At 43.4% G+C, this 15,817-nt stretch overlaps 1 protein-coding gene across 3 annotated transcripts in view; it reads left to right on the top strand.

Moving 5' to 3' along the window:
* Efcab5 (EF-hand calcium binding domain 5) overlaps positions 1-6,914 on the top strand; it is a 116,343-nt gene extending 109,429 nt beyond the window's left edge. Inside the window, exon 23 of one of the 3 annotated variants that reach the window (NM_001417684.1) lies at positions 5,865-6,914. In NM_001417684.1, coding sequence (NP_001404613.1) covers positions 5,865-6,058 — 194 coding nt within the window. In that variant the 3' untranslated portion in view covers positions 6,059-6,914. The remainder of the gene's footprint in view (positions 1-5,864) is intronic. The other 2 variants (XM_063269522.1, XM_063269521.1) reach the window with 2 other exon arrangements.
* The last annotated feature ends 8,903 nt before the right edge of the window (positions 6,915-15,817 follow it).

Genomic DNA, 15,817 nt, shown 5'->3' with positions numbered 1-15,817 from the left:
AAATAATATAAAGTACCTCGGTGTGACTTTAACCAAGCAAGTAAAAGATCTGTACAATAAGAACTTCAAGACACTGAGGAAAGAAATTGAAGAAGACCTCAGAAGATGGAAAGATCTCCCATGCTCATGGATTGGCAGGATTAATATAGTAAAAATGGCCATTTTACCAAAAGCAATCTACAGATTCAATGCAATCCCCATCAAAATACCAATCCAATTCTTCAAAGAGTTAGACAGAACAATTTGCAAATTCATCTGGAATAACAAAAAACCCAGGATAGCTAAAGCTATCCTCAACAATAAAAGGACTTCAGGGGGAATCACTATCCCTGAACTCAAGCAGTATTACAGAGCAATAGTGATAAAAACTGCATGGTATTGGTACAGAGACAGACAGATAGACCAATGGAATAGAATTGAAGACCCAGAAATGAACCCACACACCTATGGTCACTTGATTTTTGACAAAGGAGCCAAAACCATCCAATGGAAAAAAGATAGCATTTTCAGCAAATGGTGCTGGTTCAACTGGAGGTCAACATGTAGAAGAATGCAGATCGATCCATGCTTATCACCCTGTACAAAGCTTAAGTCCAAGTGGATCAAGGACCTCCACATCAAACCAGACACACTCAAACTAATAGAAGAAAAACTAGGGAAGCATCTGGAACACATGGGCACTGGAAAAAATTTCCTGAACAAAACACCAATGGCTTATGCTCTAAGATCAAGAATCGACAAATGGGATCTCATAAAACTGCAAAGCTTCTGTAAGGCAAAGGACACGGTGGTTAGGACAAAACGGCAACCAACAGATTGGGAAAAGATCTTTACCAATCCTACAACAGATAGAGGCCTTATATCCAAAATATACAAAGAACTCAAGAAGTTAGACCGCAGGGAAACAAATAACCCTATTAAAAAATGGGGTTCAGAGCTAAACAAAGAATTCACAGCTGAGGAATGCCTAATGGCTGAGAAACACCTAAAGAAATGTTCAACATCTTTAGTCATAAGGGAAATGCAAATCAAAACAACCCTGAGATTTCACCTCACACCAGTGAGAATGGCTAAGATCAAAAACTCAGGTGACAGCAGATGCTGGCGAGGATGTGGAGAAAGAGGAACACTCCTCCATTGTTGGTGGGATTGCAGACTGGTAAAACCATTCTGGAAATCAGTCTGGAGGTTCCTCAGAAAATTGGACATTGAACTGCCTGAGGATCCAGCTATACCTCTCTTGGGCATATACCCAAAAGATGCCTCAACATATAAAAGAGACACGTGCTCCACTATGTTCATCGCAGCCTTATTTATAATAGCCAGAAAATGGAAAGAACCCAGATGCCCTTCAACAGAGGAATGGATACAGAAAATGTGGTACATCTACACAATGGAATATTACTCAGCTATCAAAAACAACAAGTTTATGAAATTCGTAGGCAAATGGTTGGAACTGGAAAATATCATCCTGAGTGAGCTAACCCAATCACAGAAAGACATACATGGTATGCACTTATTGATAAGTGGCTTTTAGCCCAAATGCTTGAATTACCCTAGATCCCTAGAACAAACGAAACTCAAGACGGATGATCAAAATGTGAATGCTTCACTCCTTCTTTAAATGAGGAAAAAGAATACCCTTGGCAGGGAAGGGAGAGGCAAAGATTAAAACAGAGACTGAAGGAACACCCATTCGGAGCCTGCCCCACATGTGGCCCATACATATACAGCCACCAAATTAGACAAGATGGATGAAGCAAAGAAGTGCAGACCGACAGGAGCCGGATGTAGATCGCTCCTGAGAGACACAGCCAGAATACAGCAAATACAGAGGCGAATGCCAGCAGCAAACCACTGAACTGAGAATAGGTCCCCCGTTGAAGGAATCAGAGAAAGAACTGGAAGAGCTTGAAGGGGCTCAAGACCCCAAAAGTACAACAATGTCAAGCAACCAGAGCTTCCAGGGACTAAGCCACTACCTAAATACTATTCATGGACTGACCCTGGACTCTGACCCCATAGGTAGCAATGAATATCCTAGTAAGAGCACCAGTGGAAGGGGAAGCCCTGGGTCCTGCTAAGACTGAACCCCCAGTGAACTAGACTATGGGGGGAGGGCGGCAATGGGGGGAGGGTTGGGAGGGGAACACCCATAAGGAAGGGGAGGGGGGAGGGGGATGTTTGCCCGGAAACCGGGAAAGGGAATAACACTTGAAATGTATATAAGAAATACTCAAGTTAATAAAAAAAAGAAAAAAAGAAAAAAAAAAGACCCCAGCTATCCCCACAGAGTTCCCCTGCCTATGTAAAATCCTCGCTGGAATTTATGCACACATCTCCGCCCAGGTGTGCGTCTCTGGGCTGACCTTCAGCTAGCCTACTGTGTGCAGCAGTAAAGCTAACGAACTGCGTTTTAAAACGACGTAGGGGTGTCTGGCAATAGAAATAGAGAATTAAAGCTAACACAACGCACAGGGAAGAAAAGCATTCAAGAGACACTGCTGACCATGGTTAGCTGGCAATCGAAGGAAGCATTCGGCTTTGAATTCGAAGTTAAATACTTCAGTCTTTTTGCTTTGCCTGTTTTTATTAATTGTCTATGCTTCCCAGAGGATTTAGCTTAATTAATCCAGTGTCAAAGCAGAGATCTACAAATTGAGGTTTAATTTAAAAACATGCTTTTTATAGTCCGATAGTTCCAGCATGATGAATTCCCTGAGTAATTAAAGGTTTGATTAAAGTGGGACTTAAAAATACCCTATTAAAAGCTTACTGAATACATCCCTGAACGTTATTCAGTGGCTTACTCTGTAATCCTTAGAGCTTAAATGTACCTAAAAATGTCTATAAGCATTGTTAAGGCAAATCAAAATGGTCATAATTTCATAGAGTCGTGGAAGGAAGAAAGAAAAGTAGACTCTAGAGAATTGCTGGAGGATGGGTGTGGACTGTCTGCCAGTCTATGAAGATCAGTCACCTGTCTACCGCAAGAGGGCAGTAGCAGCCAACAGTAATGGTCCCGTAGTTGCACGAGGCTTCCTTTGAGGGCTCATTAGAAGCCCCTGTAAATACATCGGTCTCTGGAAAGGAAAGGGAAACGGGAACCACCTCCCGGACGGTTCAGAGCTTTTATCCCTGGTAACAATAAAGCAGGAAGTAAGCAACAGGACCCTTCTCTCCACCCTCCTGTCGTTCAATCACCAAGGAGAGGGCGACTGGTGTAATAATGGTTATAGATAAGGTCTCCATACTGGGATGTTCAGCCAAGATCACCGACAGCCATTGATGGAACGGAGCACTCTTTGAGGATTTGGGACACAAAGAACAATCTGTGGGGAGCTGTTTTATCTCAGAAAATTAGTTGGGACGGGTACTAGGAGTATCCTGGGGTGAACTGTGCGTTTATTTAATTTAGATGTATAACACAGGAACATCAAGGTAATTAGAATAATCTTTGGAAATCTGTAATATTTCTTTGTAAAATTTCCAGGAAGCTAATTAGCACAAAGAGGGATCAATGGTGACAAACGTGCCCTCTGTGTTTTAAGTAGGTATTTTTATTGGTCTAGAATTACCCATAAAGTGAGATGAATCAGATATTCTAATGTGTTCTCATGACTAGCATCTGTTCTTGTTTTTATTCATAATTGTCACTAATATTATTGAGCTGTAATCTGGAAAAACTTTTAGGACTAGAAATAAAGAAATTAAATTATTCCTTAATTTAATGTTGTTTCAATTCAACATTTATTGAACACTTACAATTGAATGAGAAAAAACAGTGCTTCTCTCTCTCTTTCTCTCTCTCTCTCTCTCTCTGTGTGTGTGTGTGTGTGTGTGTGTATAAAAAGAATGTTAGAAAATTAATTGTACCCATGTTTTAAAGTCAGCTTCAAATAAAAATGAAGATGTAAATTTTTTTTACTGCATGTGCCTTTTCTGCTATGTGCTACACCTTAGCTCACAGAGGAGCCTTCGAAACCATGCTAAAGCCAAGCCCAGTTTAGGGAAATTTGCTCCTTGTATTGGTAGGGGACAGGAATTAAAATATGTCCAGGGATCTATGTGATGCTCAACAAATAAAGGTTCCTGTCGCCAAGCCTTACAAACCAAGTTTGATCCCTGGAGGGAGAGAACTCCAAGTTTGTCCTCTGGTCTGCACACACATGCTATGGCATGCACACACACACACACACACACACGCCCATCAGTAAATAAAACATAATAAAAGTGTTCTTTTTTAAAATTCTAGTAGATGGTTGAGATTATGGTTATGCTTCTCTTAGTGAAGAGAACTCTCACTGAGTTTTATGGTATGCATAATGGTTTGTTTAAATCAGCAGATCCGGGTCAACACTAAGTTAGACTAAGAGCACCGTGATGAATAAGTCAGTCTGTGCTGGGAGGGAAGAGAGATGTTCCTGCATGTTTTCTTGTTTGCTCTCATAGTAATCCTGAAGTACTGTTCCTATTTTACAAAAAGATAGACAGGCTCAGAGCAAGTAAATGATCTGTTTAAGGTCATAAAATTTAGTTGAGATTGAGCCAAAATTAGAACCCAGACCTATTCAACTCTAAGGTACTCCTTCTATTGGGCCAGTCCATTAAATATTAGTTGTTGGCTCCGGGGAATCTATAGGAATGGCAGCCAACGGTTTTCAATTGTGGGCAGTAACTACATATCTTGAAACAACTTTCAACTAAAGAATATTTCAAATATCATGGTATAAACAATAAGCACAGTGTATTCACTGTGAAATAATATTTTATACCTAACCTCAACATGCCTTATTTTCATTAGGTCCATTTTACTGTGTTTTGTAATGCTGGGAAGCGACCTAGGATTTCCTATGTGCAAAGCAGGTGCTCTACCACTTGGCTACATCTCCAGCCCTTTTCAAATTTTGGTTTGAAACAGGGTCTCCCTGAGTTGCTGAGGCTGGTTCAAAGCTGTTATCTAGCTCAGACTAGCATCAAACTCACAAACGTCTTGCTTCGGCCTGCCAAAGAGCTGGGATTACAGGGGAATCGCCATGCCCATCCAAGTCTGATATTTTGTTTTGTTAAGATATAAACTATAATAGTAGTAGTTAAGATTTTCCACATCTCTGACCCCATCTTCTTTCCTCCTAATGTGATCATGAATTTGGGGCTTATCGCCTTCGTGCCTGATTCATTACTTTTACTGTACCTCTTTTTGTTTGTCTTTTTAAAAAATATTTATTTTATGTGTGTGAGTACACTGTCGCTGTCTTCAGACACACCAGAAGAGGGCATCGGATCTCATTACAGATGGTTGTGAGCCACCATGTGGTTGCTGGGAATTGAACTCAGGACCTCTGGGAGAACAGTCAGTGCTTTTAATTGCTGAGCCACCTCTCCAGCCCTATCTTTTTGTTTTTTGATATAGGGTTTCCTCTGTGTAGCTCTGGCCATCCTGGAACTTGCCCTGTAGACCAGGCTGGCCTTGAACTCAGAGATTTGTTTGCCCCTGCCTTCCGGGTGCTGGGACTAAAGGCAGGGGCCACCACCACCTGGCTTCCTTTCACTCTATCTTTATGAAATCATGGAGCTTACAGATTTTTGAACCTTTAAGAATCATACCCAAATACATATAAGATTCTACATGTGTATATGTGTATATGTATGTATATACCTTTTTTCAGTGTTAACTGCTATCTATTATTCCCTTATATAAGAATATCAAATTCCACCTACCTTTTAGAATTAAATATGTAAACAAGATACTGCTATGATTTTGATTCACAACATAGCTAATGAACCTTAGTCATATGTAAATTTATTTCTTCATAATTCAAGTACTATATTATCTATACTAACTTTTCCTTTTCTTGATGCAGATCATTCTCGAACTCAAGTCTGGAAATTCAAGAACATTGTCATTGAACTCCTGTACCACTGGATAAGCATTTGCTTAACTCTGATAGAGCTAAATACCCAACAGGATAGTTTTATTGTACCTCCATTGCCCAAGAAGAGCACTACCACTATTTATGCAATGTCCTCGGAGAGATCGTTTCGAGAGAAACTGTAAGGATTGGTACCATATCAGGACATGTAGATGGTGTCCAATGCTGTTAACTATGAACTATTTCCAACTGTAAAGAATGCCCTTTAGACATATTCTGCTCCCCGAAATTCAGCCCAGTACTCTCCAAAGCCATGAGTGCTACCTAAGGGAGAAATGCTATCTGAAGAATGTGCACTAACGATGACCGGAACCGAGCGTATCAGAATACAGAATAGAATGTATTCTAGTTGGAGCTTTCTGTGTAATTGGAGACGGTGCTGGCTGTTTGGGAAGTTGCTTTCCATTCATTTAAACAACAGAATAAATAGTGCTGAGAGTCCGGGCAGGCAGAAATGGCAGCTTTTACATCAAAAGAGTACCAAACAATAAAGATTTGAAGAAATGGACTTGTAACTTTTTTAGATTTTTTTTGGTCAAAGATTATCCAAAAACTCCATCTCTTCTCCGTCTCTTCTTTCCTTAACAATTTAAAAGTCACTTTTCTATTTCTGCTTGTTTGTTAGAAACAGAATCTCTGTATATTTCTGAGGCTACCCTGGAACTGGACATGTAGCCCAGGCTGGCTTTGAACCCCCGATATCCCTGCCTCAGCACCCTGAGGGCTGTGAGTATAATTATGTACCCTGCCACAAACATCGCTTCAATGATCAGGAAATGTTTGTCCATGGCTCACGGGATAAAGAAAACATCCATTTTTATTAACAAAAACTTATCGAGTTTATAACCACAGAAGAATTTATATTTACCCAAAGCTGTTATTACAGCGAACTTCACTGCTGTGTTGTAAGATTTCATCTCTGTAAGAAAATATCGGACAAAGATGACAAACCCCGTTTTTAATAAAAATTGGGAAATTAAACCTTACTTTCTTTATTAGGTGACAGATCGTGATGTGTCCCAAGTGTCTTATAAGTGGAGATTGGCAGCCTGTACCCTGTCCTGATAAGATGCCAGTGTTATTACCAGCTATCTTGTCTCGGATGAACTCGTGACCAGTGTTTCCACTCTTGGCCACTTCGTATTGGGAGGGAAGCGTTTTCAGGCATCTGCAGCAACGATCCTAGCAACAGCGTTCGTGAAGATATTAAACTGATAGCCGTACATCCGGACGGCTCCAGAGCAAACTTGTGAATACCGATGATGGTAAAGGCAGCTGGGGTGAGGAGAGCCAGAGAGGCTGTTTATATTGTGGTTATGGGAATTAATTTACTGTGGCTTAGTGATAATAGATTATATTTTCATGAGTTTTCCTTTTTAACATTTGAGTTCTCTTTTCTATGTGTATGAGTGTTTCCCTGAAAGTGTGTTCGTGCATCATGTGAAATGTAAGTGCCCCAGACAGCCAGTCACAACCACATGTGCGGGCCATGTCAGTGCTGGGAATTAAAGTATTCTCCTCTGGGTGAGCAGCCAGTCGTGTCTCCACCCCCCCAAACTTTATTTTATCATTGAAAAGATTGAGACAGAGTCTCTCTTTGTAAGCTGGCCTGACACTTGCTAACTAGAGCATGCTGGCCTCAAAGTCCCAGAGAGACCCGCCTGCCTCTGCCTCCAGGGTGCTCGGATTAAAGGCGCGCACCACCATGCTCTATTGTTTTTGAGATCGGGTTGCAGGTAGTACAGGTTGCCTAGAACTTAGAAGATAGCTGACCTTGACCTCCTGAATCTTCTGCCCCTACTTCCTGAATGCGGAGGTTACAGACACACCCTGTGACCCTACCTGGTCTGTGCCTTGCTGGGGATTGAGCCCAGAGTTAGGTGCATGTTAGGTGAGCGCTCTACCGCCTGAGCTACAGCCCCACCCTGCTTGCGGCATTTAACCTGTTAGAAGCATGTCTGCATACTAGCTCCCTCGATTCTCCCAGCAAAGTAGGCGATTCTGGTACCATTTGCACTTTCTCAATGAGAATGAGTGAGGTGTCACCTTGCAGGGCGAGCAGTTCACTAACGAAATCCCAGCAAGGAAGCCTCTCAGCTGGATCCGCTAAAAGCGTAAAAGCCTCACATTTACACCTTGGGGGAGGGGAGCACTGCAATGCGCATGCCTGTGTGTCTCTGCGTGAGCTCACTGTGGGGGTGATGCCAGTGGAAGCCAGAAGAGGACATCAGATCCCTTGGACCTGGTGCTAAAGGTCACTGGTCACTGTGAGAGCTGGGAACAGAAACCCTGTCTCAGATACACACACACACACACACACACATCCATCTCATCTAACAGTTTCTAGCAGGTTCACAGGACTGCACTACCTTTGTAGCCATTTCTGACCCAACAGGAACCCCCATATCCATCATCAGTTCAGTCTTACTCCCCCGCCCCCCCAACACACACTTTTATTTATTTATTTGGGTTTTTGTTGTTGTTGTTGTTGTTGTTGTTTGTTTGTTTTTGAGATGGGGGTCTCACTATGTAGCTCTGACTGTCCTGGAACCCACTATGTAGACTAGGATGGCCTCAAACTCACATAGATCTACCTGCCTCTATCTCCCACATGCTGGGATTAAAGGTGTCTGGCACCCCCCTCCCCCACCCCTACTCTTGCCTTAGGTAGCCACCAGTCTGCTTTATTTTATTTTGAAATAGGATCCTGCTGTGTAGCCTCTGGCTGGCCTGGAACTATGTAGACCAGGCTAGCCTTGAACTCAGAAAGATCTGCTATCCTCTACCTCCTGAGTGCTGGGATTAAAGGCATGTGCCACCACATGTAGCCTGACTGGCTTTCCTTATGAATTTGCCTATCTGGCAAATGTAAGAGAAATCATACAGAATGTAAGATCTTTTGTGACTGACCTCTCATCCCTTATGTCCTGATAGTCTAAATACGACAGAGCAGCCAGCTTCTCTGAATTTCTCTAAACATCCTTAACCCACTAACTCAGAAGATCTCTCCCCTGATAATCCTGTGGTACCACACACCTCTAATCCCAGGACCTAGAGGCAAGGGCAGGAGGAATTGTGAGTTCAAGACCACTCTGGGCAAGATGAGATCCTAACCAAAAAAAATATGTTTGGCCTTGAGGATGCAGCTCAGCGGGTCGTGTAGTTGATGAACAAGCACAAAGCCCTGGGATTGACCCCCAGCACAACATGAAATCAGATGTGGTGGCCCACAACTCCAATACCAGCACTTGGGGATTGAAAGCAGGAGGACGGGGGTTGGGGATTTAGCTCAGCGGTAGAGCACTTGCCTAGCAAGCGCAAGGCCCTGGGTTAGGTCCCCAGCTCCGAAAAAAAGAAAAAAGAAAAACAAAAAACAAAAAACAAACAAACAAACAAAAAAAACTGCTTTAATGAAAGCAGGAGGACCCAAAGCTCAATGTTCTCCATAGGAACTTCAGGGCCGCCATTTTATCAGATCAGCACATTTGCTTGCAAAAGGTCCTCACAGCTGAGCCCATTGACAAAATAAATTAAAAAAAGAAAAAAGAAAAAGACCTCAGCTGAGTGTGGTGCTGCGGCCCTGTAATTTCAGCACTGAGGAGGCTCAAGCAGGAGGGCTGCCAGCCTGGGCTATCACAGAGAGACCTCATCCCCCCCCCCCCCCAAAATGTACCCGAAGCAGACAAATAAAATTGAGACATAGCAAATGGAACATGTCCTTACATGATATTAAGTGTTTAGAAAGGGGAAAATGTGATGGTGGGTGTTGAGGCCCAGCTCCTTTTCACACAGCTGTAGCCATTTTGTATTCAGTCTCCATTTTGCTCATAAGGAGAAATTAAGTTCAGGTTCTCAGACTCCACTTCCCAGAAGTAATGAACCGTAGCTGACACTGAGAAATTCTCCTGAAAGGTTGTAACCCTGTGGCTGTAATATACAGTTTCTGTTATCTCAATGTTCTGAAACTCCCCTGTCCACCACTCGTGCACCACCCCTCTTACCTCACTCACGATTGATCCATCAGCTTAAAGTGAGGCTGATAATACTTTGTCTAGTTAGCCAAAATGTAGTGCTGTCTCCACCCTTGCCTTCTGAACTTCTGAGCCTGCCCTGATAACAGACTGGTACCACAATCAGACCCCGAGTCCTTTTTTGTGGTCCCGACGGGGTATGCGTTCAATAAAGTCTTCTTGCTTAACTGAGGTCTGTATTTGTATGGTTTGTGTGGTGATTCCTGAACCTCGCCAGCGGGTGTTCGCAGAGCTGCTGCTGTAGGCTTCTGTGGGTCAGCAGAAGCTGTAGAGAGGTTAAAGGTAACTAAGAAGCTGGGAGCAGAGGCTGCAAGTAATCACAGAGACATAGGTAACGCTCGTGTCAAAAGAGCAAACAGATAATCCACTGGGCTGGGTGCTGCTGTCCTCACAACTGTCTTGTGCTCAGTTCCAAGTGGGTTCTAAAGACTCAGTGGCTTCTCTGTGTCCTTGAGTCCTGTAGCAATTAGCACCATTACTGCATACCACCGACTGAGCAAAGACCCCCTTTCAACACTGTATCTGAGAAGCCAAGATTCTAGCTCATGGAAACCAAGGACTGTTTGCTACTGTGCCCCAAAGGCAATGGGAGGTTCCTGAACAACACCAATTTAGAAGACTTTTCATCTGGGACCCCACTGGACAGTCTTGTGTGACCAATTCCCACTTGATCTTTTCAGCAAGAAGTAGATGGCCTTGACCCTTCTTTATGTTAAGCAAAATAACACATCCTGTTTGTTGAAGAGGCTGAGATCAGAAAGTCCTTAGCCCCACCTCACTCGACTATCTTCTTTATTTCAGAGTCATCTTCCAATTCTTTTAGCCTTGGGAGTTGGCAAACAGCCCAGGAGCCAAACCTAGCCAGGTGTCTACTATGGTAAACTATACTTTGGAAGCCCAGCATGGCGGCACACACTTGTAATCCCAGAATTAGGAGGCTCAGGCAGGAAACCAGTAAATTCTAGGCCAACCCTGACTGCATAAAGGAGACTCTCTTACTCAAAATAAGAAGTCTGCTTGGAAACTTGACTAACTTGTCTATGGCTACCTTCTATTCACACCATGAGGTCAGTGCTGAATATCTTCCAGAGACCACACACAAGTTCCTAACATATTCACTCTCTAACTGCAGGGCAGTTTGCCAGTCTCTGCATGTCAGCCATAATTTTCATATTTATCTCTACATTGCTAAATAACAAGGATGGGTAGATACATTCTTTATGCTCCCAATTTGAGCAATATCCACTAACCTCCCAATATGTCATGTTGGGATAGTCTTTTTGTACACTTTGTCCTTCTCACCTATCTAAGGCATTTTCTGATTGGCTTTAATAAAAAGCTGACAGCCAATTGCTAGGCAGGAGAGGATAGGAGGGACTTCCGGACAGAGACAGGAACTGTGGGGAAGAACTGAGAGTTGAGGGATTCACCAGGCAGGCATAGAGGAAGTAGAACCTACCAGCACTGAGGGGGAGGTGGTAACCGTGGACAAGCACAGACGCGGTTAATTAAGTTATACATGCTGGTTGGTAACAAGCTAGGCTTCAAGGCCTAAGCTTTCATAAATAATAAAAAATCTCTATGTCATTATTTGGGAGCTGGAGGGTTGAGACAGTCTAAGGATAATATACAAAAATGTAGCTTCTTCCCAAGGCTTCAAGTGTGTGTGTGTGTGTGTGTGTGTGTGTGTGTGTGTGTGTGTGTGCGTGTGTGTGTGTGCGTGCACACGCACACATGAATACTTTCCATTCTTCCATCTATATGAGGTCATCACTTGAGTTATAACAGATGGATATTCATATACATAACCATGACTATACATCCGTTATATAGAGTGTGCAATTATGTTTCATGCTTGTATGTCTTTTCAATATTTCTGGAGTTAATGTCAAAAGAAAACTAGAATAGCTGGATCGCATGAAGATTTCAGAGCAAGCACTTTTTTTTGATAAAGGAGGTTACTTCATAATAAAGATGGGGTCAACTAATTAAGAGCACATGCCGTTCTTAAAATATTTATATATCTAATAATTGAGTTTCAGAATATAAGAAGCAAAACCTGATATTTCAAATCCATAAAGATAGGAAGTAGATTAGTGGCTTCCTGGGGTCAGAGGACTTGCAGGGGGAAGGAAGAGATTCACAGGGTCATGACTGACATGTACTGGAAGTAAAATTCTGACTCCTGAGTCGTGTGTTTTCAACGATAAACTTCATGTGAATTACATGTCAGTGCAGTTGCTTTTCTGTATTTGTATGTAGTAGAGGGTTGCATGTACGTGTTGTGGAAGCCAGAGGACAACCTTCATTAGGTACCATCTTCTTTCTCTCTGCCTCTCTCTGTCTCTGTCTCTCCCTTGGAACTCACCGGTTAGATAGGCTAAGCCTACCTGGTCAGATTCGTTACCGTCTCTCCCCATGCTAGCATTGGAAGCACCTATCTGGCTTTTGTTTTTTAAACACGGGTTCTGGGGATTAGATTCAGCTTTTCACGCTTGCTAGACAAGCACTTTGCCTTTAGTACAGCTGCTTTCAAAAAAATAAAAAGAATTTATCTTGGTGTGGTGGTACTATGGAGGCAGATGCGAGCAGATCTCTGAAAGTTTCAAGTCAGTCAGAAATTACAGTAAGATCCTGTCTTTTATGTGAGAGAAAGGGGGGGGGGTGGGTAAGAGGTGTCATATTAAGTAGTAATCAATATCCACACAAAGATATGAAGACATCATCAGAACTGGGAAATACATTCTTTTAAGATTTATTTTATGTGCAGGGGTGTTTTACCTGCATGTATGGATGTATACCACTTCTGTGCCGCCTGGAGCTGTTGGGAAGCCAGAAGAAAGTGCTAGATCCCCTGGAACTGAGTTATGAGGCACTGTATGAGTGGTAAGAATTGAACCCTGGTTCTCTGCCTTCTCTTCACCTCCCAATATTTATTTAAAAGGAGAAAAACTTTAAAATCTTTTGTTTAAAATCACGGTATTGCACACCTGCAATCCCACTGTCAGGGGGCAAATGCAGAAGGGGCCCTGTAAGGTCAAGCTGCCAATTGATGTTAAAGAAATTGGAAGAGAAATGTGTCCTTAACAAAATAAAACAGAAGCATTCCTATCACTTCATAATCCTCGTTTCTGCAACTGGTCACGTGGCCTCAGCTGGTATCTGTAACTCCCTTCCTCTACTGCCCATTCTGTATTCCCTCCACCCTCTACAGTCACCTCAGCAGGTCTTGGCTCTTTTCCTGGAGGAGTGGCCCATACCTCCATTCCTGATGGGTCTGTGTCCTTTGTCATCCTGCTTGGATTAGGCTGTTGTAGTTTCCCATTGACTTTAATCACAGGACATGGTAGTACCAAGAGATGGCCTAAGGGATCTCCTGCACTCCAGACATAATCTTTCTTACCTTCATTGTGGAGAAGCAATCCAATTTCCCCATGGTAATCTGGACCTATCACCCATCCTAACACAGTTATTCCTTTCTTAGCCTGTTGGCTTAAGGGCATTGGAAGCCCAGGATGACCAGGGGGAAGTCTGAGCTTCCAGTTCAATGGAATGTTTGTTGTGGCCCCTGGTAAGAGCACTGCCCCCTCTGGAACCAAAACTTCTAGGCCAGCAGAACCTAGACTTGTGCGGACAGGAAGCAGAAATTTTTCTAGAGGGTCACTAGGAGTGATAGCGAGTGGAACTAATCCCTTTTCCACCCCTTGTTTCCTGGACCCATGGATCCTGGTTATGGACGAAAATGTACCATATATTGGACGCTGATTCAAAGCATATACCGCCTTCTGAAGAACTTTGCCCCAGCCCTCTATGCTGCTGCCAACTAATTGGCACTGTAACTGTGTCTTCAAAAGGCCATTACATCTTTCTATCAGACCAGCTACTTCAGGATGATGGGGAACATGGTAAGACCAGTGGATTCCAAGATCACGGCCCGCTGTTGCACTTCTCTGGCTGTGAAATGAGTTCCTTGGTCTGAAGCAATACTGCATGGAATACCATGATATGGATGAGGCATTCTGTAAGTCCACGGATGGTGATTTTGGCAGAAGCATTACATTCAGGAAAGGCAAATCCAAAACCAGAATAAGCATCTACCCCAGTAAGAATAAAACGTTGCCCTTTCCATGGAGGAAGTGATCCAATGTAGTCAACCTGCCATCAGGTTGTTGGCTGGTCACCTCAAAGAATGGTGCCACATCTGGGGCTCAGTGTTGGTCTCTGCTGTGCAGCAGCTGTAGTCAGGTCAGCCTTGGTGAGTGGACGTCCATGTTGTTGAGCCCAAGCATAACCTCCATCTCAGCCACCATGGCCACTTTGTTCATGTGCCCATTGAGCAATGACAGGGATGGCTGGGGAAAGAGGGTGACTGTCTACAGAACGGGTCATGTTATCCACTTGATTATTGAACTCCTCCTCAGCTTAAGTCACCTTTTGGTGAGCATTTACATGGGACACAAATATCTTCACATCCTTTGCCCATTTGGAGAGATCTATCCACACACTTCTTCCCCAGATGTTTTCCTCACCATTTTCCAATTGGGATCTTTCCAAGTCCCGGACCATCCAGCCAATCCATTGGCTACAGCCCATGAGTCAGTGAACAATTGTACATCTGGCCATTTCTTCTTCCAAACAGACTGTAATATCATGGGTACTGCCTGAAGTTCTGCCCACTGTGAAGATTTTCCTTTTTTTTTTTTTTTTTTTTTTGGTTCTTTTTTTCGGAGCTGGGGACTGAACCCAGGGCCTTGCGCTTCCTAGGCAAGCGCTCTACCACTGAGCTAAATCCCCAACCCCGAAGATTTTCCTTTACCTGTATCTCTCAGGGTTGTCCCGGAAAGGGGTTGTAATGCTGCAGCTGTCCACTTCTGGGTGGTGCCCACATAACGTGCAGAGCGGTCAGTAAACCAGGTCCTAGTCTTCTCTTCTTCAGTCAGCCAATCATAGGGAACACCTCAACAGGCTATAGGCACATGCTTGGCAGCAGATGGCCTTGTAACAGGAGAGACCATAGACATTTGAGCAACTTCTTCATGTAACTTACTTGTGCCTTCAGGACCTGCTCTGACCATGTATATACCACATCCATTTGATAATAGATTGCTGCTGTGCATGTCCTACTTTATGACCTGGTGGGTCTGATAATACCCAGCTCATGATGGGCAGTTCAGGTTGTATGGTAACTTGGTGTCCTATTGTCAAATGTTCAGTTTCCACTAAGGCCCAATAGCAGGCCAAGAGCTGTTTTTCAAAGGGAGAATAGTTGTCGGCAGAGGATGGTAGAGCTTTGCTCCAAAATCCCAAAGGCCTCTTCTGTGATTCACCTACAGGGGCCTGACAAAGGCTTCAAACATTATCTCTCTCTGCCACCAACACCTCAAGTACCATCTGGTCGGCTGGATCATGTGGTCCAAGTGATAGAGCAGCCTGCACAGCAGCCTGGACCTGTTGAAGAGCCTTCTGTTCCAGGCCCCACACAAAGCTAGCAGCTTTCCCAGTCACTTGGTAAATGGGCCTGAGTAACACACCCAAGTAAGGAGTGAGCTGTCTCCAGATTCCAAATAGACCCACTAGACATTACGCTTCTTTCTTGGTGGGAGGGGCCAGGAGCAATAACTTATCTTTCACCTTAGAAGGAATAGCTCTGCATGCCCCACACCACTGGACTCCTGAGAGTTTCACTGAGATAGATGGTCCTTGAATTTTGGTTGGATTTATTTCCTATTCTTTGATATACGTATGTGTTACCAATGAATCCAACCAAAGTGGTTGCTTCTTCCTGTTCACTTGGTCCAATCAGCATAATGTCATCAATACAGCAACGCAATATTTTGTGGAAGAGGCAAATGA

The sequence above is a fragment of the Rattus norvegicus genome, chromosome 10, assembly GCF_036323735.1.
Source record: "Rattus norvegicus strain BN/NHsdMcwi chromosome 10, GRCr8, whole genome shotgun sequence".
Classification (NCBI taxonomy): Eukaryota; Metazoa; Chordata; class Mammalia; order Rodentia; family Muridae; genus Rattus; species Rattus norvegicus.
Note: the sequence above shows the minus strand (reverse complement) of the source record. Positions and strands in the feature narration are given on the sequence as shown.